Here is a 21,131-nt window from a genome sequence, read left to right on the forward strand (position 1 = left end):
TAGCAGCGAATTCGAGTAAGAGAAAAAACAGCGATCGTGTGAAGAAGTAAGCAATAGAAACCAATTGGTGGCATCAACCAACAGTTTGAAAGTAACGAAAGGTGAACACGTTGAACGAAGAAGCAGAGAAGTCCAACGAAGTAGCAGAGAAGTTAAAAGCGCGAAGCAGAGAAGTTGAACGGGGAAAGAAGAGAAGTAAAACAAGTCAAATAAGCTGAGGGAAGAAGCAGACAAGTTGAATACGTGAAGCGAGAAGCAGAGAAGTTGAATAAGCTGAAGGCAGAAACATAGAAGTTGAACAAAGAAGCAGAGAAGTGGGACGTAGAAAGCAGATAAGTCGAATATAAAATCGTTATATTTAACACATAAATTATTCATAACTTTTACATTTCTAGCAGTTTGTTTAGAAATACTTTTAATTATAAGTGAAAAGTTGAATTGTAACAGTCTATTGCGACAATGGACAGACAAGCAATACTGACACTAAACATTAGGGAATTGCAGCAAGCACTACGTGAACTAAATATTTCCACTACTGGACGTAAAGCAGAGTTGCAAAAGAGACTGTTGTTGCACCATGGACATGAGACACATGAGGATGATGAAAATGCTGAATCAGTTAGTTCCTACGAAGATGTACCAAATACAAATTTTACTGCCTCTGTGGCACCGATAATAACACAATTAGTAACCACAGTACACCATTTCAGCCGGAAAATTCAAATTCTAATAAATGAAATAAAAAATGGAAATCTTTTAAATTTGAAAAAAGTAACAGAAATCTATAGCAAATTTAAAACATTTGATAGGAACATAGAATACTGCAACATACTAGAAAACTTATACACAGATTATCATTTAAGATTTAAAGATTTTGAAATTATAAAGAATATAATAGATCTGCACGAATATACCCTTATCTGCGATATTGAAAAGCAAGACCCTGAACTGCAACCAGAGTTAGTTAACATGAGACAAGATTTCTCAATTCCGTTGCTAACTGGCGAACAATTTTGGAGGGCAATCGACGAAAAGAAGTGTCCAAAGACAAAGGATCAGATTTACAGACTGTATTCTATGTTTGGATCGACATACAACTGTGAATCTGCCTTTTCGTCGATGAAACTTATACTTAACAAACAAAGAAAGCGAATGACGGACCAGCATTTAGCAGACCTCCTCCGGATTAAGACCTATGAAGGCGAAATAGACATAGATAGTCTTATTAAATAATAATAATAAGAGTGCAATAGAATGTAATAGAATGTAAGAGAATGCGATGAATGTAATAGAATGAACGACTGCTGTAAGAAGTGTCAATTGTGAATTGGGAATGTCTTGTGTGCTTTGCTGGGGGAATGAGTTTTATCGTTCTCTTTAAACTGACTGTCAACGAAGCGAGACGTGCTGCGCACGTACGAAATAAAAATTTAAATTAATTGATTCCGGCCATCACATCTCAGAAGTGGGATCGGGTTAATTTAAATCGACTGCCGCATAATTAAACAAAAAAAAACACTGCCGAAACCAGAATTCTTCGTTTTTCATTTCACGTTTTCTGTAGACAGTGCATTTACCACGTTTTTTTTTCCTGATTGTTGTTGTTGCTGCCACGATGTCGAATTTGTTATCACGTGCCCAAGTCATGAAAGTGCTACTGCAAACGGGTATTCAATTCGATCCTGATGCCACGATGAACCAGTTGCGACCGCTATATGATGAATACATTTCCGAGGTAACGAAAGCAAGTGAAAAAGAGGAAAACGCGAATGCCCTTGAAGATCCAGATGCCGCCGCCGACAAAAATACTCAAACTTCAATTCCCGCTACGATTGTGCAATCAATTCAACCTGTTGTTACGAGTGTACCTACGTTCATCGCCACTACGAGTGTTCAAAATTCAAATGTGCTTACAGATGTAACAACAACTGCCGCTTATGTCAGTGCTAAATTGTCAACTGCTGATACACGTGCATTGGTAACTACCCCCGCTATGAGTGTTGTTGTTTCAAGTGGTCCATCGGCTACTGCTACAACAAGTGCCCAATTGTCCACTGCTGTAACAACCGTGCAAATGAATACCGTTGTTCCAAGTGCTACAATTTCAAACAATTTGGACGAAGATGAGACCGAACGATTGCTGATCCAATTGCGTAAAAAACGCGAACTGTTGATGCTTCAAGCAGAGATTAATCAACTTACGCTACAACAGCAAGCACCTGCTGCAAAAACCCGTTGGACTGACGTAAGTGTCATTGAATCAATGATGTCTAAATTTACAGCCGATGACCATTACGATGTGAATAAGTGGATTAGTGACTTGGATGATGCTTTTGCAATGCTGCAATTCGATGAGCGTATGAAATTCATTGCATGTCGTCGTATGTTGAGTGGAACAGCCCAGGTTTTTGCACGCACGATTACGGTATCCGATTATGAAGAGCTCAAAGCTAAACTTATTAGTGAATTTGGCCGCATGCGCACAATGAATGAAGTGTATCAACTGCTGAAAAATCGACGCTTACGCCCTGATGAAACCACCCATCGTTACATTTTGGATATGCAAGAGATAGCGATGTATTCAAAAATTACGGAAGACGAATTGATCGAAATGATTATTAGTGGAACAGGTGACACTTCATCAAGAATCGGTCATTTGTTTCCAGCACGCTCTATTAATGAACTGAAGGAATTTGCGGAACGATATGAACGTCTACGCTTCCAACCACCATTAGGATCAAAACAAATAGCAATAATTAATCGTAATGCGGCCAGTGCACTTCAGCCAACAACTCATCGATCAAATGCGGCCAACGCCACGTCAGTTCGCCCTACCGCAGCTCCAACCATGGAAACAATCCGATGCTACAATTGCTCCAAATTCGGGCATTATCAAAGCCAATGTCCACTGCCGAAACGACCAGCGAACTCCTGTTTTAAGTGCTCATCCACCGAACATGTGTATCGTGAATGCCCACACCGTACCACTGTTGCTGCCGTCCTTAATGCCAACGGAATGAATGATGCTAGAGTGGAACCAATTAGTGAAATGCAAATGGTAAGTGTTGTTTTTGATAAGCCTAACCGTGAACACAGTGAACACAGTAAAAACTTTAAATTAAATAAAAATATTTTTTGTTTATTTGATTCGGGCAGCCCCCGCAGTTTAATCAAACGGAGTGAAGTTCCATTCGAATTACCAAATCAATTGAAAGAGACTCAGTACAATGGCCTAGGAAATGATAGACTCAAGACGTATGGGAATATCAATTGCAAAATAAACTTCCGAAATCAATCAATCAATCAGAAATTATTAACCTTGCCGAATAATCTTATGTCAATACCGATGCTTGTAGGCCGTGATTTTATGAAAAAAGCAAATATTACAATGTGTCAAATAAAATACATTTATGATACGAAAAGATTGAAAGAATTAAATAAAGCTGCCATTTGTACGAAGTTAGAGTCAAAACTTACTGATGTTCTGTGTTCATTTGATTTATTGGCCACTCACTTCTGTCACACAAGGAGTACAATTGAATCGCTTAATCAAGGGGGTGTTACAAGGGAGAAAGAGAAAATAATAGTGAAACACACTGAAGAAAAGTCAAATATCAGCCCGATGGAGTTAGAATTTGCAAATTTATGTGCTATTGTGCCTTCCGATTTGAATTCCTTAGACATTAATCCACATCTTCCGTCAAGGTTGTCATCAGAGTTGCGACAAACAATAACAGAAGTTTATTTCGAATTTCCTTCAGAAAAAGTTAAGCCTTTAGAATATCTTATGAAAATTAACCTTACGCATGAAACTCCTATATACTGTAGACCAAGACGATTATGCCATAAAGAGAGAAATGAAATAAAAGCAATAGTAGATGATTTGTTAAAAGAAGGAATAATTAGACCAAGTCGATCACCTTATGCCTTTGCAATAGTACCTGTACCGAAAAAAGATGGCTCCCTCCGGAAATGTGTAGATTATAAACCACTGAACAAAATAACTATACGCGATAATTTTCCTATGCCATTAGTCGACGATTGCATTGAACACTTGGGGGGGAAAAGTTATTTTTCGGTTATTGATTTAAAAAGTGGATATCATCACGTGAAGATGCATCCTGATTCAATAAAATACACTTCCTTCGTGACTCCTGATGGTCAATACGAATATTTATATATGCCCTTCGGTTTATGCAACGCTCCTGCTGAATTTATGCGCTTCGTAAAATTGATTTTAGGTGACCTCATCAAAGAGGGGTTAGTGGTAGTATTTATGGATGACATTTTAATAGCTTCGAAAGATTTTAAGTCTCATTTGGAAACCCTTAAGAGACTTTTTGAAATTTTGGCTCGAAACGGTCTTCGAATTCAGCCCAAAAAATGCCGATTTGCTTACGACGAATTAGAATACTTAGGATACTTAGCCAACTCTGCTGGCATTTCACCCAAACGGTCACACTTGCAAGCAATTCAGGAATATCCAGAACCTAAGAATAGAAAGGAAATGGAACGTTGCCATGGTCTTTTTTCATACTTCCGCCGCTTTGTACCCTCGTTCTCCAAGATTGCCCGTCCAATGACTAAATTATTGAAGAAAAATGAACAATTTCAGTTCACTGAAGAGTGCAAACAAGCCTTCACTACCTTGCGTACAAAATTGTTAGAGGCCCCTATTTTATCGATTTACAACCCTGAAGCTGAAACAGAATTACATTGCGATGCCAGTGCCTCGGGTTTTGGGGCAATGTTACTTCAGAAACAAGATGACAAAAAATTTCATCCGATTTCTTACTTTTCAAAAACTACTTCCGCCCCTGAATCTAGATTACACAGTTACGAATTAGAAACTTTAGCAATTATTTATGCACTTAAGCGCTTCCATACTTACTTAATGGGCATTCCGTTCAAAATTGTTACTGACTGTGATTCGTTGGCTATGACGTTAAATAATAGAAGCAGTTCAGCAAAAATTGCTAGATGGGCATTGTTCTTAGAAAATTATAATTATTCAATCCAGCATAGACCTGGTACATCCATGGCTCACGTGGATGCCTTAAGTAGAACTAATCAAACAATTGCATACATTGACACTGCGGAATTAGATTTTCACTTGCAAGTTACGCAAAATAGAGACCCCCGCATTGTAGAACTGCGACAAAACTTAGAACAATCTGAAGTGAAAAATTTTGAGTTGAAAGATGGGTTGGTGTACCATAAATCACCTGCAGGTCACTCACAGCTATATGTCCCTGATGAAATGATAAATAATATAATTAGAACGACGCATGAGAAAATGGGCCACTTAGCTACAGAAAAGTGCTGTACAGCAATTAAAAAATATTATTGGTTCCCGCAGATGAAAACTTACGTACATAATTTTATTCGAAATTGCCTAAAGTGTATTTACTATTCAGCATCTTCAAATAATAATGCAGCAACTCTACACAGTATTCCCAAAATACCGATACCTTTCGATACGATTCATGTGGACCACTTAGGCCCCCTTCCGTCGATAATATCAAAAAAGAAGTACATTTTAGTGGTCATCGATGCCTTTACAAAATATGTGAAATTATACCCGGCAACAGCAACGAGTACAAGAGAAGTCTGCAGTGCATTAGAAAGTTATTTTATGAATTACAGTAGGCCACGTAGAATAATAGATGATAGAGGAACGTGCTTCACTTCAGCAGAATTTGAAGAGTTTTTGCAAAAGCACAACATAGTTCAAGTGCGAAATGCAACCGCATCCCCGAAAGCAAATGGACAAGTGGAGAGAGTGAATGAAGTAGTGACACCGATGTTAGCAAAATTATCAGAACCTCTTAAACATGCGGATTGGGCAAAAAAATTAATTGAGATAGAATATGCCATTAACAATTCAGTACATTCCACCACAAAATATACACCTTCAGCACTTCTGTTTGGGATAGGACAACGAGGTAAAATAGTAGACGAACTGACGGAATATTTGGAAGAGAAGTCGAATGAACAGTTAACAGACTTATACGATATGAGAAAAAAGGCGCTGAATAACATAGAAAAATCTCAAGAGTATAACCTTAAGTACTTCGGTAAACACCACAGGGCGGCACCCGAATTTTCAGTGGGGAATTTTGTGGTTATTAAAAATGTGGATACCACGGCGGGTAATAACAAAAAACTGATTCAGCGATTTCGCGGTCCTTACGTAATATATAAAAAACTTCCGAATGATCGGTATGTGATACGGGATATAGAGGGGTGTCAAATTACACAACTGCCGTACGATGGAGTGTTAGAAGCAAGTAAATTGAAATTATGGATTAATCCAGACTCTAAATGTGTGCCAGAGGTGAGAAAAGACAACACTTCCGATATTAATATTAGTTAAGATATTTATATATATAAAAAAAAAAAAACAAAAAACAAGAATAACAAATATTAAGTAAATATATATTATCAGTAAACCGAGGTCGGTTTAATGTCAGGACGGCCGAACTGTAAGAGTGCAATAGAATGTAATAGAATGTAAGAGAATGCGATGAATGTAATAGAATGAACGACTGCTGTAAGAAGTGTCAATTGTGAATTGGGAATGTCTTGTGTGCTTTGCTGGGCGAATGAGTTTTATCGTTCTCTTTAAACTGACTGTCAACGAAGCGAGACGTGCTGCGCACGTACGAAATAAAAATTTAAATTAATTGATTCCGGCCATCACAAACTTAATAATAATATAATAATGATAATAATATAATAATGAGATAATAAGAATAAAAAGTAATAACAATAAATAATAATCATGAATAGCACATTTGTACGTTAACTTGCAAGACTCAGTGTACACTGTTGTTGTGCCGAACGACATGCTCAAATTCGTGCTTTCGCTGCTTCACACACAAATAGTAATAATATGCGTGTACAAATGTAACAATATGTGTGAGTGCCCACCTCTGATCTAGGCTTCCCAATAAACCTTTCCATAAGCGAACGACAATAGAGTTATAGAATAAGCTTATTGTAATGATTTTTCGAAAACATTTAATAAGCATATTTATGAAAAGTTTATTTAATTTTAAAATAATAATACTTTTATAAACGTGCTTGAAAAATTATTCACATAGTAACAACATAACAAATATGATTGTAATTGACTTAGGCCTCGCTATAGTTTTGTAGCTCCGTTGTGTACATGAAACTTACAAAAAACTTACGCTCGCTACAGTTTTGCAACAACACTTGCAACAGACTTAGGCTCAATACAGTTTCCTAAGCTTACTGTTTCGTTTACCGTTATTCTGTCGCGCCGTTGTTATAACGCTATAGCGTCTTCACATTTTTCATTGTCATTGTAAAATTTTATACGAAGTGAATAAGGTGAGAGTGAACATAATATCTTAAAATAATTTAAAATGCCATATAAAATAAAACAGTGTGTTCGTAATGAGTCTAGTGAAGTTGTTAGTTTGTTATTAAGTGCAAAAAAGAAAAAAAAGAATAATGAAGATGAGGATATTGCAACCAGCTCCAGTCAAAATGATTTTAGTGAAGCAAATATTATTTGTGATGAAATAAATGAAACAGAAAATGAAATTTACAGTTCTGAGGAAAATGATAATGCTGAGCTCTTAATTAATAACGCGGATATAAAAGAGATCTTGCTATTTGGTCAGTTAAGCATACTATATCAAATAGTGCAATCAATGAGTTACTGATTATCTTACGAAAAACTTTTCCATATCTACCACGGGATGCAAGAACTTTAAAACAAACACCTCGTGATGCACCTATAACTCAAATACAAGGCGGCAATTATGTTCATTACGGCCTAAGAGATTGCCTTACCGATTTTTTAAGTCAAACAACATATTTAAATGATATAATTGATTTAAATATAAACATAGACGGACTTCCAGTAGCGAAAAGTTCCTTAGCGCAGGCCTGGCCAATTTTAATTAACATTAATGGTACGGAGGCAGTACAAACTGTTGGCATTTATAGTGGAAACAGCAAGCCAAAAGATGTTAACGAGTTTATACAACCTTTTGTGGACGAATTAAGAGAATTAATGAACGAAAATTTTGCATACAAAAACAAAATATATAAAATTAATTGTCGTGCCATCATATGTGATGCTCCAGCTAGGTCGCTGCTAATGGGAATAAAAAGTCATACAGGCTACAGTTCTTGCCATAAATGTAACCAAAGAGGTGAGCACATAAATCACCGTATGGTGTTCAAATTTCAAAAAAACAGCACATTGCGGACGGATGAAAGTTTCAGACAAAGATCGGATACAAATTTCCACAAAGAATTTAATCACATGGCCATAGAAGACTTATCCGTAGACCTTATAAAATCCTTTCCTATGGATTACATGCATGTTGTTTGTTTGGGTGTTGTGAAAACATTGATGAATGCTTGGATTCAAAAAAAAAACCAACCATATTCACTTACAAATCAAAATATAGTTCACCTTAACGATCAGCTACTGTTTTTAAAAGGAAAGCTACCACGCGAATTCCGGAGAAGTACGAGAGATTTGAAAGAGTTCGAAAGATATAAAGCGACTGAATTTCGAACTTTTCTGCTGTATGTTGGGCCGTTTGTATTAAAAACTGTTTTAGACGAAAAACGGTATTTACATTTTCTGCAACTCAGTTTATCCATGAGGATTTTATTGGACAGTAAGCAATGCCAAACTAACAATAGATGTGCTGATGAGTTATTGCAGAGTTTTGTGAAGTTATTGCCTGAGTATTATGATGCATCTATATCAGTTTACAACTTTCATTGTCTCACTCACCTGGCTAATGATTGTTTGCTGTATGGATCAAGCGAAACTATCAGCGCCTTCAAATTTGAAAATAAACTTGGAATATTAAAGAGACTTTTAAAAAAAAAAAACAACATGTCGGTACAACTATATAATCGTTTGGTGGAGCAAAGCATTAATCCCTCAAGTCAAGGAAATTTTGAAAAAAAAACAATACCTTTTCTGTCAGAAACCAACCCAAACAATTATTACAGCGTTGGAAATAATATTTATAAAGTCTCATCAATAATAAATAGCAAAGTTATTGGTCATCAAGTTTTGAATTTGAGATCTATGTTTCAAAATCCGCTAGAATCATCTCTTCTCAACATTTGGGAAACATCAAATTTAACACTTTCGCAAGACACTTACGAACATCTTTCTAAAAATATAAATAAAATCTGTGCTCTTTCCAATAAAAATAATGAGTTCGGGTTTTTTCCAGTCATTCATGATGGCGGACAAACAGATTAATAATTTCAACAACATCTTTCAACAAACACAAAATTTATCTACACTCCAAACAGTATATAACGATTCGATTAAAAACCCTTTACAAGTTGAAGCTGTGTCATTTGATGGTAAAAATATTTGCTTATAATAAATTTGTATGCACTTTCTATCTTTTTTTCATTAATTTCTAGAAATATCTCAAAAATTTGCTGCGAGTCTTGAACCCATGTTCATCAGATTGACGAACGAGATAACTTTATTGCGTCAGGAGGTCAAATCTCTGCGTAAGGAAGTCAGTGAGTTAAAACAGGACAGATATAACATAGAATTGGTCATCCCACAACAGCCATTTCAAACAATGGAGGATTTTTTAAATTTTGAAAAACAGCTACAGGAAGATCCAAATTTGTTTGCTTCATTCGTAAGTGTACTAAAATACTAAATTAATTTGTTGGATAATCAATCATTTGTTTTTTCTTATTTTTAATCAAAGGAAATGGAACTCAAAACTGTTGCAAAAAAGCCCAACTTTACCAAAAATTGTTGGAGAAAATTATTGGTAGATGAACTGGCGGAAAAACTATGCTGGAAAGGGACGGAGCAAAAAAAAAGTGTACGCAGTCTAAGTACATCGAAATCAATTAGAAGTAAATACTTAAATGTTTTTTTTAAATGTATATATTAATTTATTTTTCACAATTTTTTCAGATGCTGCAATTGCTATTGGAATCGAAGAGGATGAATTCATCCGGAACACAAAGTCTTTCTTCCAATTTGCCAAAAACCGCCAAGAAAGCAAAGAAAAATATAAATCAAAAAAAATTAGCTCAACTGTAATCTCAAATGAAATGAAATAAATGAGAAATAACAAATACAACAATTTAAAAACGCTTACTTTTTTAAATTTTTCACAAGCTTATAAAAATTTTGCTAAACTAAGCTTATTGTAAGCATGTTTAGAAAACTATTATTTCAGTAAGCTTGTTCTATAATTAGACTTCTAAGCTTGTTGTATACTTCGACTACTAAGCTTATAGCGAGGGATCGTTTTTCTTTATTCTATAATTATTAAAAAGCCTTTCACAACAGTAGTCACTACAGTTTCCTAAGCATAAGGCTTAGGGCAACAAGCTTGTTACAAGTTATTTTCAAAGCGTTTTGGTATGTTGGGTTAAGATGTCAATTGTATAAATATAAGTGAAATAAAGATATTTCAATTTACCAAACTCAATAGATTCACGCCTTTCGTGATCTTTTTAAAAACGAGAATTATTGTATAAACATTCTCATCAAAACTGCTGACAGCAAACATAAATAAATAAACGTTTCATATAGCTGTAACAAGAGACGCTAGCTTTAACACAGTCTAACAGCTGACAGCAACGCGAACGGACGTGTAGTAGCGCAAACAAACGCAAAACATAAAGTTTAGCCAGGCCGTATGCCTGCTTAGTTACAGAAAACTATACAGCAACAGTGCAGTGAAACTATACAACAGTGCTGTGAAAAACATTACAGTGCAGTGATTAGTGATCAGTGCAGTGCACAGTGTATACATAGTGATAAATTGACACTAAAAATATTGAAAGGGAAAAACATTGCGAGTTGCAATAACTCAGCATTGAATTTCCCAAACCCTGAATTCCTGAGCGAGGTCGAGCTTACCGTCCTCGTAAAAGACCTCCGTGGGTATCTGCTCAGAGTAGAGCACATACTCAGTAAGCACAACCCCATCACCACAAACCCCAACGACAACGACAATGACAACGACGCTACTACCTCTCCCGAAAATGCTCAAATGAGCATCGATCCGCCCGATGACACCGTGTTCATCGAAGTCCGCCGCCGGAAAAAACCCAAACGGGAAGAATCCAAACGGGAAATCCCAAAACGGCGCCGCACCACATCCCCTCCTGAAACCATCAAAATTGATGACTTTCTTTCCTCATCCTCTTCCGATGAGAGCGAAGACATAACCCCTCCCAAGGCTCTCGCACAAAGAGCTATCCGCCCCCCGGCACAGACCACACCACAACCACAACCTCAACCCCAACCCCAACCACGAGCCCAAGGTCCAACTCGCTCATACGCCGAGGTTGCCAAAAATGCAACCAAAACCACAACGCCCAATCCTACACTAATAACACTACAAAGAAATTGTTGAAAACAACATAAAATCAGCATAAAGTGGCGTGAAGAGGAACGTGGAACTTCCTTGACGCCCCAACGACAGCACGACACCAGCCGACCCGGAGTAAAACAGCAAGGAGTAAGCAAGTGTTCCCGAGTACCGTAAAGAAAAAAGGATATCAGCACACTTACCGGCATATCTATCAACAATGCAGCTGCTTCTAATGTAAGAAAATAGATTATAAGTACTAATTATACCATATAAACCCTATTCTTAATTAAATTTAATGAAATAAAAATAGTTAGAGAAGGAATTTAGATATATGTACGTCAGAAAAGTGAAAAATTTAAATAAAGAAAAGTTTTTGTGAAAAAATAGAAAATAGTGTAAAATTTAAACAAAGGAAAATAAGTAGTAAAAAATTTTTTAAATAAAGGAAGTTTTTGAAAAATAGGTACATAGCTAAAATCTAGAAATAACAAATTGGCTTGTACAGCCTATAATATTAAATATTACTGAAGCTGTGATTCGCCACCCTCGGGGGGACCCTCCAGCTTATAACATAAAAAAAACATTGCGATTCACCACCCAAGGACCCTCCAGTGATTTATCAACTAAACAAAAATCTAAAAGGATAAATTAATTATAAAAAATAAAAAGCAGATAATAACGACAAAAGAAAATGGCAAATCCAAATAATTTAATCAGACCACCCGTGTTAGGGAATAACACAACTCCCTCACCTGCCCAACAAATTTCCCCAGACTTGGCGAACATGATACGAGCTATGGTTTCCCAGGCTATAGAAGCCAGTGGACCAGAGAAAACTATTAAAGAGCAAATCAATAAGGACATCCACTTATTTTTACTAGAACCTTATTGTTGAGATGAGCTCCAGTCGCCCGAACTAATTCAACTAAAGGGCATCACTGATCAGTGAATACAACACTCTCCACATCGACATGTTTATTAGGAAAAAAACAGGGCATCACTGACCAGTGAATACAACACTCTCCACATCAACGCGTTAATTAGAAAAACAGGGCATCATTGATCATCTCCACACCAAACTGTTTTTGTTCCATTTTTCATCTTATACCAACGAGAAGGTGACGCTGTGCCGTTTTTTGTTCTACACAGTTCTAGAAGTCACGTTCGCCGCTACACACGCGCCCGCACCGTCTATTTAAAACCATTTTTTTGAACTTTGCATTTTTGGCACCCTCCGGTCTTTTTTATATAGAGAGCATTCGTTTGGTGTTTGGCTTCTATCCGTTTGAGAAAAATTAATACATGGATATATATATTATTAATCGGAGAAATACCCGTTTTATCCAATGGCGTTTATAACATTTCATTTATACCTATAACTCTTGCTTTTTACACCAAAATCATAATTTGATTAAATTTATAAGTGCTTATGTGAAGTCACTGTTGTACGTTCATAAAAGAGATTTCAAAATTATTAAACAACACAGAAGTTATGAGATATTTTTAACAAATTCAAATTTATTCGAATCTGTGCCCGTAAGATGAATTGATGTATTGTAACTAAAAGTAGAGTGCGGTGCTTAGTAAATATTCAATAATTTGTGAAACTGAAAAGTAAATACTTATTAAATTGATTAAAAAGAAGAACTTTTTATTTTTAAAAGAGTTCTTATTAATTTAAAATTTGCTAAAATTTGTCTCAAAATGCGTACATACATACATATTAATGTTTGTATATGCATCAGCCAATTTAGAAAAATTTTACTTGGCGACAGTGATGTTCTTTTTATTCTGAAGTTGCATACATTAAACACCTGCAGTAACACGTAACTGGCACGTGCCACATTTCAGTTGCTCTTGTGTTGTATTGCTTGCTAGTTGTGTTGTAAAAATTATTATATTATATTCAAAATGTGCGATATTTATGGTGAACCAGGCCAAGGCAACGATGAATTCTTGGAATTATTAAAGTCTTGGGGCTTGCTAAACGAAATAATTGATTGAACGGGGGGTTAATTCCTTTCTCATTCTTGAGAAAATGCAAATTGACGACGTTGACGCTTTTTTCGATAGATGTGACGCAAAATATTTCGGAGAACGCATAAAATTTTAAGCCGGTTTGAGAAAGTGGCGAACAAAAAAGGTAAGATGATTCTTTTATTTTTAAATTATCCATTCAGTTTATAGAGCGGTATGCACAACACAAGAAAAAAATCTAAAAAAAAAAAAAAAAAAAAATCAAACAAAAACATAAAACATAAAATGGATACAGAGGCTGAGGAGCCCGGGGGCTCCTGGGCTTATAATGTGAGAGAAACGGCAAAAAAGCAAAATATGGCAATGGTAAAATTAATATTGAAAGTAATATTATTATAAAACCAATTTCAACAGCAAACACACCAAGCAGATTCGAACCTCAAAAAAAAACACGTACGATGATCACCAAGGTCCATTCATTGTATACATAGATACAATAAATAGAGGAAATGAACGAAGTGCTATAAATGCGGTCGCGATAGTTAATACTTTCACCTATATATATAATATATACATATATGTAACAATATCACCTAGCAACAGCATATCACGCACATACAACGTGAACAATCAAACAAAGGGAGATAACATCATGCCACAAAAATCTACAGCAAATATCACGCCACCTAAAACAACCAATCAGCACGCCACGCTACATCAGTATAAAGCTATAAATACAGTGCATCGCGCGCACTGTGTGTTCTTCAACTTAGTTTAATATAAACCTTAGATATAGTCAGATGTATTGTATAATACTTTTATATTAAATAAAGAGAAACCTAGGAGTAATATCCTGGTAAAATATATATTTTTTTAGAATTGCCTAAATAGCATTCTTAATTCGATCGCTGGTTTAATAAAAAAAAACTAAAATATGGATACGACGACATTAATGAAATAAGTAAAGCTGGTTATGGGAGAGTCAAGGTACTATGCAAGACTGCAAGAGTTGCAAACGATCTATACAACAACCAACTACTGCGAGATAAGGGATACGAACCAAAAATCTTTCAACATTGTATATCCAAAGTGGGCATCATATTCGATATTCCCACAGAGATTACAATGGAGGAGCTTATGGAAGACGTACGCTCCCGTGTGCCAATCTTAAAGATGATAAGGGTGGAAATCAAATCCAAAATGAAAATTAAGATGTAAAAATACCAACAAGAAGAGTGAAAGTATTTTTCAAAGGCCAAACGATCCTGAACACATAACTTATGCCTACACAAAAATTAAAGTAAAGCCGGATTCATCGTTCTTGTCCGAACAACTTTTGTTGGAAATTTTACACGTTCTTTTCCCACTTTGTCTCAGTGAGAGCGTAACGAAAATGTGCTGAACTCTCTTTGTTCGAATCAATTTGATTTTGATTTTCTGTCCGGACAACTTGATGATCAGGATTGCCATTACTCATGTTTTTGTAATTTTCAGCCAAATTGGATGTACGATTTGGAATAAAAACTACAAATTTACATGTAGGCAACCATGTAAACCATTGGCAGCTGTTGTCATCTTTCATCAAAAGTTCGCAATGTCTTCGCCGGCTGGACAAAGTAATTAAAATTTATTACAATTTATTAAGCATTTAATTAAAGTCAATCGTTTTCAGATTTTGCGTTGCTCAAAAAGCTTTTTTCAGAAGTGCAAAAGGAAAAGTACACCTTCTTGTATGATCTCAGCCAAAAAGAGTACAAAAATAATAAGCTTAAGCAAATAGCTTGGGGTGAAATCGCGGACGCATTTGAATTGCCAAGTAAGATGCACTATATTTACTAAATAGTTCTTTAATAAGTATGTGTTGATTAATTTTATTATGTAGAGGATGAAATGCAAGTGCTGTGGAAACGCACCCGAAATAAATTTAAAAACGTGCTTGCCAGCAGTAACGCCTCAAGTGGAAGCGCGAGACGAGTACAAAAGCAGATGGATACTTTTTTGTTATCAGAAATGGAATTTTTACGGAAATATGTAGAAGATGAGGAGTAAGTTTTGTTGTTAGTTTCATGACCAAGTCCAAAGTAAATTGCGTAAGAAACGCGCAGGTATTAAATTTCATGAATATATTTACAGACCAACAACTACAAACTACACTGGCATGCAAGAACTTTTTGACGAAATGGCCGGAGATCCTGAAGTCATAAGCTCCTCCATGGATGAATCTTCATCTACGCCAACATTTAAACGCAAGAAGCCAAAACATGGAACTTTTGACACCGAAATGCAAACAGCCTTGCAAAAACTGAATACCTTAGCATCAGGTATTTTAAGTGCGCCACAGGATCCTTTCTATTTATATTTTCAATCAGAAATGGAAAAATTACCAGAGAATGTCAAATCTGAGCTTAAATCTGAAATAATGCAAAAAATATTTCAAGCTCAAAAAATTTATTTGTAATTTTTGTATTTGTATTTGTATTTTATAAAAAACATTTTGCCTTTAGCATCAAATTTATGTTATCGTTATTGTTTTATTTGTCGTATGTTTTCGACAAAGTGACCTGCCACCAAAGAAAATGTTAAATACAATTTGGTTTAATAATTATTTTTTTAATTCTTACTTGTCAATAAAGTACCTCTTGCTCAGTAAGTTCAAGGGCAATGCATACATGTACTGCTGTAGAAGGAGCCTTTCGGTTTGCAATTGCGTTATTTGCTAGCAAAGCATATTTTTCAAATATGGTATTTGCAATAAAAATTGAATTTAAAATTCATAAGCATGAGTTATGCCTCATAGTTTGGAAAAAAAAAGTTTTAGATTCACTCTTGTAAAATTTTTAAAGCGAATTAAAAAACTGACGGCATGGCATCACCTTATGTCATGAATGAAATTTTTAAGGCGAATTAAAAACTGACGGCATGGCATCACCTTATGTCATGAATGACATTTTTAATTATTGGTTAAGTGCGCACACGTGCAGAAAAAGGTAAGTGAGTAAAAATAATTGAATTTACATATTTATTTGAATATTTTCTTTCAGACTTCCTAGCAGGATCGCATGAAGAAATCAAGAAGGAAGTATCTGGAGGCCTCGGCGAGAAAAAATTGATGTGTTGTCCCCTGTTTGCTGGCAGCAGAAAGGGTAAGTAAGTGAACATAATGAAATTTGCAAATTTTTTAGGAGTCACTATGCACTACGAAAAAAAAAATCACAGTTCTACGATCTAATTTTGGGTTTAAAATCTATGGATGTTGGAATACCCCTATTCCTGTCTCCAAAACAACATTGACCAACACTTATTCAGCAATACTTAAATGCTTGAATAAGTGTACTATGGTAACACTGTTTTTAGCTTCTGCCCTTTTCTTTTCTGTGCTGTGTAAGTGAAGTTGTGGTGCTGGTGCTGCTGCGATATAAAATAAGAAATAATAAATAACTAAAAGAAGAAATAAAGCTTGTGTTTAAATTATATTTATAAAAGATAAATTACAACAATGGACTTCCAGCGATCTATAGCTGCAAATATTTATGCAAAATTGAGCACATTGTTATGTGAGTTCGGCATTAACAATATGGAACAAATTAAGTTTGTGACTGACAGAGGTGCTAATATTTTGAAAGCTTTAGAGAATAACACAAGATTAAATTGGACTTTTAATATCCTTCCAGCTTCTAAGCTATTTAAACAATTGCTTATACTTCATTTAATTCATGCAGAACATGTAAGTTTATTAAATTTATTAAGAACATCTATCCATTTTAATGATGATTTCATATATTTCTGCTTTTAGGCATATCCATTCGTATATATTTTGATGTCAACAAAATCGGAGGAGGCATATACACACTTATTTCAATATCTGAAATCAAATGTGTTGGACTTGCAACCAAAACCGTAATCACTGATTTTGAAAGTGGATTACGTAACGCAGTAAAAAATGTGTACAAAACAGTTGAAATAGTGGGCTACTGGTTCCACTACACAAACGCTTTACGAAGAAAAGCATCCAAAATCCATGGTTTTATAGCAAAGCTCAATCAAGATAAAGAAGCCAAAAATCTATTTAAGAAATTTCTTTATTTGCCTTTATTGAAAGCCGAGCATATAATAGCAGCACATAAAATTTTAATGAATGAGGCCGAGAATCCTAAATATATGGCAAGAAGTAATAACGAAAGTTATTTTCAGGCGTTTCTAAAATATTTCAATATGCCGTGGATTAAGAAAGTAAGTATGTTGCGTAAGTGTAACGTTTTGCAGAGTTTTACAGCACAAATATAAATAATATTTGATAATATTGCACATTGAGCAATGGCAACAATGTTCAAATGTAAACAAGCGCCATTAAAATAAACGTCAAATGAAACGTTTATTGGATTGAATCAAGTAGTAAAATACGTTGTGCAAAATACAATATTAATATGGAAGACAAAAAATTGGTTGCTTTAGTTGAAGCTAAAACCGAACTATACAACAAGGGCAGTCCATTCTATAAGCTGCAATCAAGGAAAGATGCCTTATGGAGTGAAATCGGAAGGGAGTTGAACGCAAGTGGTAAGTTGCAATGTTATTTATAACTGTTTATATTGTTAATAATAATTAATTATTTTTATAAAGGAGAAATGTGTCGCAGAAGATGGCTCACACTTCGCGACCGGTATGGGAGGGAAGTACGGAAGGCTAACGCCCCCAGCGGCAGTGGGATGGAGGTCCAAAGACAGTGGCATTTGTTGGACGCAATGAAGTTCATTCAGCCACATATTGTATCACGGCCGTAAGTTTTAGTATATTAATTGAATATACATACTTATATTTGAAAAAGTATTAATAAAAACTTAAATTTACAGGATTAGATTCTTACAAAATATTTGTGAAACCGATTAGAGTCAGTTGCCGATTGCAACTGAAGACAGTGGATTGCAGCCACATGTCCATGTGCAGGAGGTGGAAGTGCCATCACCGCTATGGCCCAATCCACTAGTAATATCGCTGCCGTCGCCATAGCCTCCTGTCGCCGTAGCGTCATCCCCGACTCCTTCCTCATCCACCTCGCTTCCCTCACCATCCTGCTCTACGCAGTTGGCTACCCAAAAGGGCAGATAGCGAGGTCAATCTGGGCCAACCAATAGCGAGGTTGGCGAGAAAATGATGGAAGCCAACGAAATTTTCAAAAATAAATGGTCAACACAGACAACCATGCAGATCCAACAACAACAACAATCAACAAGTCCGGCTGTGCAATCATTTAGCACTTTAGCCGTGTCCATTTTAAATAAAATGGATGAGGCAAAACAAGCTAGGGCTATCGAAAAAATGTTACAAGCTGCGTTTGAAGTGCAGAGAGGAGAGTAAAATTAAATAAAATGTTAAGTTAATTTAATATATAGTATAGGGGAAGGTGGGGAATCCCGGGCCAGCGCGATATTTTTTTCCCTAGTATAGGTTGAGAGCTGCAACCAACTGTCATCGGCTCGTCTCATACTAAGCTCAGTTTTTATATAGCACTCAAGCTGTGAACACGTGTTATAACCTCTCTGCGACAACAAAAAGAAATTCGACACTCCGAAAGTTTTTTTTCAACTCTGTGTGCAGTTGATTTTTTTCACATTTTCCAATAAATTCATCCAGGTAAATATGTTTATAATATTAGTTGAGCCTTTAGCCTTCGACACACAAAAGAAATTTTGCACGACTTTACATTGTGTTCATTATCCACCGCCATTTTGTAAATATGAGCGTTTGGGGAATCTCGGGCCACTTATTACGGGGAATGTCGGGCCACATAGTTTTTTACATTTGACATGCTAACTTCATATATTTGACGTGTATAAGTGATAAGACAGCAAATAGAAACTAGTACTATAAAGTAGTATAATAGCACTAAATTATAAAAATGTACTTAGTCTTAGTTTTGTATTTATAAAAGAACTTGCCCTGACGGTGCAAAGTACATAATAAAGTGAATCAATTGTGATTAACTGGGGGCTCAACGGGGATAGCAAATTTTTACTTGCTATCAAAAAAGGCCAGGAGACATCCTTGAAAAGACAGGAACTCCGCGATCCTAAAGAAGGATAAATCAATTGTTATTAAAATACCACGGGAAGTAGGACTTCCAATACAAAGTGCTTGAAAGCAAACGCATCAAATCTCACCAAGAAATCCGCCTCACCAACAAAATCCATTTAAAAGGGAGAGAAACGTATCATCCCAAAACTTTATCAACCAAACCGAACAAGCTGACATAGAATCTGTGAACATCTCTAACTACGAGAAAAATTTTGAATTTCGGCGTAAATGTATTTATCAGCAACATAACAAAGGCCGTTTATACTCGACTACATAACATATACAACATACTGCCACACCATTAAATCACTCGACAACTAACGCTCAAGTAGAACGGTTGCACAGTACATTGATTGAAATCAGTACGAGTTTAGCTAGTGAAAATAATACGACTCCAGGTGTAGAACTTTTTAACGCCATCCGACAATATAATTCTACAATTCACTCGTCTACAGGACTCAAACCTGAAGTAGTTTTTTTTAATCGCGAAAAGTATCCCGAGATTAAAGAAATCCTTCAGAACAATCAGGAGAAGCTATTGCTATACCACAACAAAGGACAAAAGACACATCACGTATAAACCAGGAGATATCATATATTCCAAAACAGATCGTAGGAATATAATTGCTAAACGATATAATCAGCACAAAGTTAAGGAAGATCGCGGGGACACGCTCCTTACAACGAGAGGGAAAATTATTCATAAATACAACATCCGCAAACAAGCCACACAATGCGATCCGAGACGGTATTAATTAATCTATTTTTATTATTTGTTATATCCCATTCCGATTTAATCACAGATCTTAAATTCAAGAAGTATGTTTTAACAGAGACCGATCCAGTCTACCCATTTGAAAATACGTCTTATCTGTACCACGTAGCAAACTTGTCAATTGAAAACAAACAATCGACTATAGATAGTGTGTCTATCTTCAAATAATATAAAAGACAGCAAATAGAAACTACAAATAACATAGCAGACAGCAAATAGAACCTAGTACCAGAAAGTAGTATAAATAGCATTAAATTATCAAAATATACTCAGTCTTAGTTTTGTATTAATAAAAGAACTTGCCCTGACGGTGCAAAGCACATAATAAAGTGAATCAATTGTGATTAACTCGCGCGCATAAGATAGGTCGTGCCCGCTGACTCGGGCCACGATTTTACGTTTTTCACTGGCTGTGCTATAACTCGAAATGACACGATCCTACTGTACACAAGAGGCCATCGTAACAAGACAAGACGATCAATCATCTACGACTTCTTCATCAGAATACTTTCTTTCGAATCAAGGAGAGCGAAATGTTAATCCACTATCCTAACCTAGTCCTATCAACACTGAAGATACCTGACGCAATTCGTTTTTACCGACATACGATGGTAGTCCTAAAACTTTAAATTAATTTATAACCAATGTGGAGGAAATTCTAGCACTGATTAGCGGCACTAGTAAAACGCCATATGGTCAGCTACTTTTAAGATCGATTCGAAATAAAATCAAAGGAAAGGCATCATCGAATCTGGAGCCAGTACTAATTGGGAAGAAATTAAGGGTTTTTCTTTACGCCTACTATATGACAAAGTCTGTGAGATTAAATTGGCATTATTTAGAATAGCGGAAACCACAGAATTGGAGCATATCGTGGTTAAGAAAAAAAATTGTTTGCAGATATATGTCTCAACTAATTTTTAACAGGAATTAGG

The 21,131-nt window shown here is 35.7% G+C and overlaps 4 protein-coding genes across 5 annotated transcripts in view; 3 read left to right on the plus strand and 1 right to left on the minus strand.

Moving 5' to 3' along the window:
• LOC105223375 (uncharacterized) overlaps nucleotides 1–21,131 on the minus strand; it is a 178,979-nt gene that overhangs the window by 40,571 nt on the left and 117,277 nt on the right. The window contains exon 11 of one of the 2 annotated variants that reach the window (XM_049458307.1): nucleotides 14,260–15,760. The exons of the other annotated variant lie outside the window; for it this stretch is intronic. The gene's annotated coding sequence lies outside the window, so the exon portion shown is untranslated. Of the gene's footprint in view, nucleotides 1–14,259; nucleotides 15,761–21,131 lie in introns of those variants that run through there. 2 annotated transcript variants of the gene reach the window in all.
• LOC125778855 (uncharacterized) lies at nucleotides 1,287–3,480 on the plus strand. Its single transcript, XM_049458365.1, has 2 exons — nucleotides 1,287–3,058; nucleotides 3,157–3,480. Exons 1-2 carry the CDS (start codon nucleotides 1,616–1,618, stop codon nucleotides 3,181–3,183), a joined length of 1,470 nt encoding a protein of 489 aa, XP_049314322.1. The 5' UTR covers nucleotides 1,287–1,615; the 3' UTR covers nucleotides 3,184–3,480.
• Nucleotides 9,222–10,135, plus strand: LOC125779406 (uncharacterized). Its single transcript, XM_049460788.1, has 4 exons — nucleotides 9,222–9,378; nucleotides 9,442–9,671; nucleotides 9,744–9,897; nucleotides 9,959–10,135. The coding sequence occupies exons 1-4, from the start codon at nucleotides 9,222–9,224 to the stop codon at nucleotides 10,105–10,107; spliced, it is 690 nt and encodes a 229-aa protein (XP_049316745.1). The 3' UTR covers nucleotides 10,108–10,135.
• On the plus strand, nucleotides 14,836–16,399 carry LOC125779481 (uncharacterized). The gene is made up of 5 exons (XM_049460868.1): nucleotides 14,836–14,965; nucleotides 15,022–15,165; nucleotides 15,232–15,394; nucleotides 15,483–15,741; nucleotides 16,391–16,399. The coding sequence occupies exons 1-5, from the start codon at nucleotides 14,944–14,946 to the stop codon at nucleotides 16,397–16,399; spliced, it is 597 nt and encodes a 198-aa protein (XP_049316825.1). The 5' UTR covers nucleotides 14,836–14,943.

This window comes from Bactrocera dorsalis, chromosome 1 (assembly GCF_023373825.1).
Source record: "Bactrocera dorsalis isolate Fly_Bdor chromosome 1, ASM2337382v1, whole genome shotgun sequence".
Taxonomy (NCBI): domain Eukaryota; kingdom Metazoa; phylum Arthropoda; class Insecta; order Diptera; family Tephritidae; genus Bactrocera; species Bactrocera dorsalis.